This window comes from Arachis hypogaea, chromosome 3 (assembly GCF_003086295.3).
Source record: "Arachis hypogaea cultivar Tifrunner chromosome 3, arahy.Tifrunner.gnm2.J5K5, whole genome shotgun sequence".
Taxonomy (NCBI): Eukaryota; Viridiplantae; Streptophyta; class Magnoliopsida; order Fabales; family Fabaceae; genus Arachis; species Arachis hypogaea.
Window position 1 is genome coordinate 124,555,498 of NC_092038.1, and position 3,753 is coordinate 124,559,250.

The 3,753-nt window shown below is 35.3% G+C and overlaps 1 protein-coding gene across 1 annotated transcript; it reads left to right on the forward strand.

Annotated features, from left to right (window-relative positions):
• Nucleotides 1–1,158: 1,158 nt before the first annotated feature.
• Nucleotides 1,159–2,821, forward strand: LOC112791273 (uncharacterized). Its single transcript, XM_025834038.3, has one exon. It carries the CDS (start codon nt 1,468–1,470, stop codon nt 2,530–2,532), a length of 1,065 nt encoding a protein of 354 aa, XP_025689823.1. The 5' UTR covers nt 1,159–1,467; the 3' UTR covers nt 2,533–2,821.
• Nucleotides 2,822–3,753: the final 932 nt, after the last annotated feature.

The window sequence follows — 3,753 nt, forward strand, 5'->3', positions numbered from 1 at the left end:
AATAGTTGATTTTTTATATATTGATTATATATATAAAGGACTATTTTTAGTATATGATTATTAAATATAATATGAAAAGAATAATGCTTGAAATTGGTTTCTAACAAACCTGATTTTTTATTTTATATTTTATTAAACAAATAAACAGTGTAAACCTAAAAAAATGCGTGTAAATATGTTATGACGAAGAAATTATACGGACCGGTGCTGCCAGCGCCACAAACCGAGTTGCTTCTTTTTAAAATACAAAGTTCATAATAAATAATTGAACGCTAAGACTTGTTCGTTTTTTTATTTTAAAAGAGAAAAAGAATGTTTCTGTTCCTTTTAACATCTTAGTTTCGTTTGTTGGAGCGAACTTAGTTCGATGTTGTTGAACTAGATTCAGCGATCGAGCACCTTAGATGTATCAGCACATTTAAGCACAAAAAAGACGCTACTGTAAAAGTAATCCTCTGAAAGACTGAAGCATAATATATTATTGGCTATTAGGCATAAATGATCAATCATGATTTTGAACTGAGGAAGGCTGTGGAAGATTCCTTCAGCTTTTGTATTGGATGTTTTTATTTATTTTCCTTGCTAATAATTTAAAATCAGGGGATGGTAAAGCTTTTGGAAATGAGGAGCTCGCATATTTAATTTCTTAATATTTTGTGAGTAACAGGAAAGTATAGATCAAATCATGACTTGTTTATGGGATATCGTCAAAACAATAGCATAAAGTTATTTATTGTTATATATATTTTTATTTATAGATGGATGTATATATTTCAATTCGTTTAATTTCTTGAAGCGATTTAATTTGAAAAGTGCTAATAATAAAATATAACTATGGTTGCTCTGGTTTTGCTTTATGCAATTCAACAACCCTGACCCTAATTTGGTTGCTTGCCCGCCTCTCATTATATTCCCCAAAATAAAATATATAATAAATAATTAATAATAAACTAAAGACTTTTTTGTTTTGACTAAATGTCGTCTCTGCATACTATATAAATTTTTTATGTACATTAACAATTAATTATCAATATTTATTTTAAATAAATAGTTGATTTTTAGTATAAAGTAAATTATTATATGTACATAAATGTAAAATGTGTGGCCTAAGATGGGCAGTATTTGAGAATGAGAAGCATATAATTAAGACAGTTTGACCATATATAGATGGAGCCTACCATTGATGAGTAGTAGTGATATTTTCTAGGCAAAATTAAAGCAGAAGGGAAGGGATGAGAGGCAACCTCCCTACTTTAATTTATCTTAGAAGAAAAAGGTTAGACAAGTATCCCTTTCTATTTTCTTTCCCTCCCTCATCACCAGTCACTTGAAACCCTAATAGCCTCACCCTCCTAAGTCCTAACTTGCAAACACAAAAGAGAGTAAGATACATATTTAAGTGCGTGCGTGCGTCGGAGTGTTTCCCCCAAACCCCATACCTATGAAACTCTCAAAGTCTTTCCATTAATGGATTCGGGTAACAGCAGCGGGAGTATGAGCAGCGGTGCTGATGAAGAGAACGAGTCACGCGCCCACTCGCTCTCTTCTTCTTACATGACACCACCTCCTCCCTTCACCACCGCCACTAACAACACGCAGCAGCACCTGTTCCTGCAGGATCCTCTACTATCAAACTACCTTGACATCATGTGGTCCAAACCCAACAACCAATCGGATCTAGCTGCCTCCTTCATCATACCTTCTTCATCACAACAAGAACAAGCTGGAGGTGTCGCTGACGTGGCAACTAATCAGCAAAACCAGGGGGTCCCTGCTTCTTCCCCACCCAACAGAGCGGTGAGAGCCAACCCCAAGAAACGGTCTAGAGCTTCTAGGCGTGCACCTACAACTGTGCTCACCACAGACACCAGCAATTTCCGAGCCATGGTTCAGGAATTCACCGGCATCCCAGCTCCTCCTTTCCCAAGAACCAGGTTCGATCTATTTGCTTCTTCTTCTTCTTCCGCTCTCCTGGACCCCTCACCGCCACCGCCATCTTATCTTCTCCGCCCTTTTCCACAGAGACTACTTAACAACCACCCTCTTCCCCCACCCTCCATCGTCCACAACTCAACTACTGCCATTAACTTCCAACAACCCGTCTCTTCTTTAGGTACTCTCAGCTTCCAGAACATGCTACAGCAAGCACCACCTCCAAACTACCCTTCTCATCATCATCATGCTGCTTCTGCTGCCGCCCAAGTGGGACTGAGGCAACAAGCGCATCTTAACAACGAGAACAGGTTGATGAGTAGTAGTAGTAATGATTCATCAAGGGAGGAATGGGCCCAGAGAAGAAGTGATGGTCAAGGAGAAGAAGCTCTCTACACTGACGTTGCAGAAAACACACTACTCACAAATACTGCCGCCAAAGTACAACACTACTCTTCGAATACTAAGGGGACAGATCAGTGTACAACTCAAGGTATGCTAGAATCATTGATTCATTCTTCTTCTCCTCATAATTTAAGACCGATAACACAATATGATGAGGACAACAACAATGACATACAACACAAACAACATTATTAATTGCTTTATGTTTGTTTCTCATTTCGTAAAGTTTGAAGCAACTCAGTCACTGTAGTATCAATCAAAGACAGAATCCAATCTCTTGCTTCGCATTGTCATCTTAACCACAACCATCACATTAATTAATTAAACTAGACACTCTTCTTCTTTTTCTTTTCTTTTATCTGTAGTTGTGTACATCAGTAGAAATATGTATCTTTATTTTTGCTATTTTACTCTTAATTAATTATTTTTATTTTGCTTTAATTAATCATCATAATATATATACAACTGTGAATGTTGGTTTTGACTTTGACGAGTTTTGAAGTGCAGCTTACGCGTTAATCAAACAACACAAACAAATGCATCCCTTTCTCTATTTCTTTTCTCTGTCCTTATATTATAATACGTCATCCATTCTCATTTGGCTTCTAATAATGCCTCTAAATTAAAGCCCTCTAATTTCTTCTACTTCTTTTAATTGTTTTTTATAACACCGATTAAATATATCTATGAGTCTACATTGTAGGAGTAATTGGCGGCGAGATTTCGGGATTACATAGCCGCCGCAATCTTGTTTTATTGAAATCAAAGTCATCTTTCATGTGTTGTTTTCATTTTCAACTTTCAAAGTTATAATCTTACCACTAAATACTAACAACACTCTACACATGGCTATGTATGTATGTATGTGCATGGGTCCATATAATTCTTTTCATCTTTTCTTTGAAAACAAAAGAAGAAAACGAAAGAGAGACAGGTAACAGTTGACGAAAACGTCTCATGCTTGCGCATTCAAGACACAATCCCTGCTCTTTAATCTTTTGCCGATTTTTCTTTCTTTCTCTCAATTCTTTTATGCATTTTAGGAATAATACGACATCCGTGATCACTCGTGATTTATACTGCCAAAATACTATGTAGCCAAGTATATATGTATGACGCGTCTTCATTGGGTTTTTTAGTTTTTGATTTGGTTAAACTTAATTATCTTATACTTTGTTTCCTTTTTTTTTCTTGATACATTATACTTGTTTCTTTAAGAGGTTAGACCTCCTTCACTTAAATGATGTATTTATTTTTTGAAATTTTTGGTAACAAATAATATTAGTCACAAACAGACACACAACCATTAATAAATACTAAATAAAGTAAATTTTGACTATTTTTTTTTGTGTTTCTAAGATTACTGTTTGTAAAATGTAAATTAATACATATTCATTTCAAATTACACTAGTTTAA

What these genes read in the sequence shown, in the direction of transcription:
- LOC112791273 (XM_025834038.3), top strand. Translation starts at nt 1,468, where the DNA reads ATGGATTCGGGTAACAGCAGCGGGAGTATGAGCAGCGGTGCTGATGAA.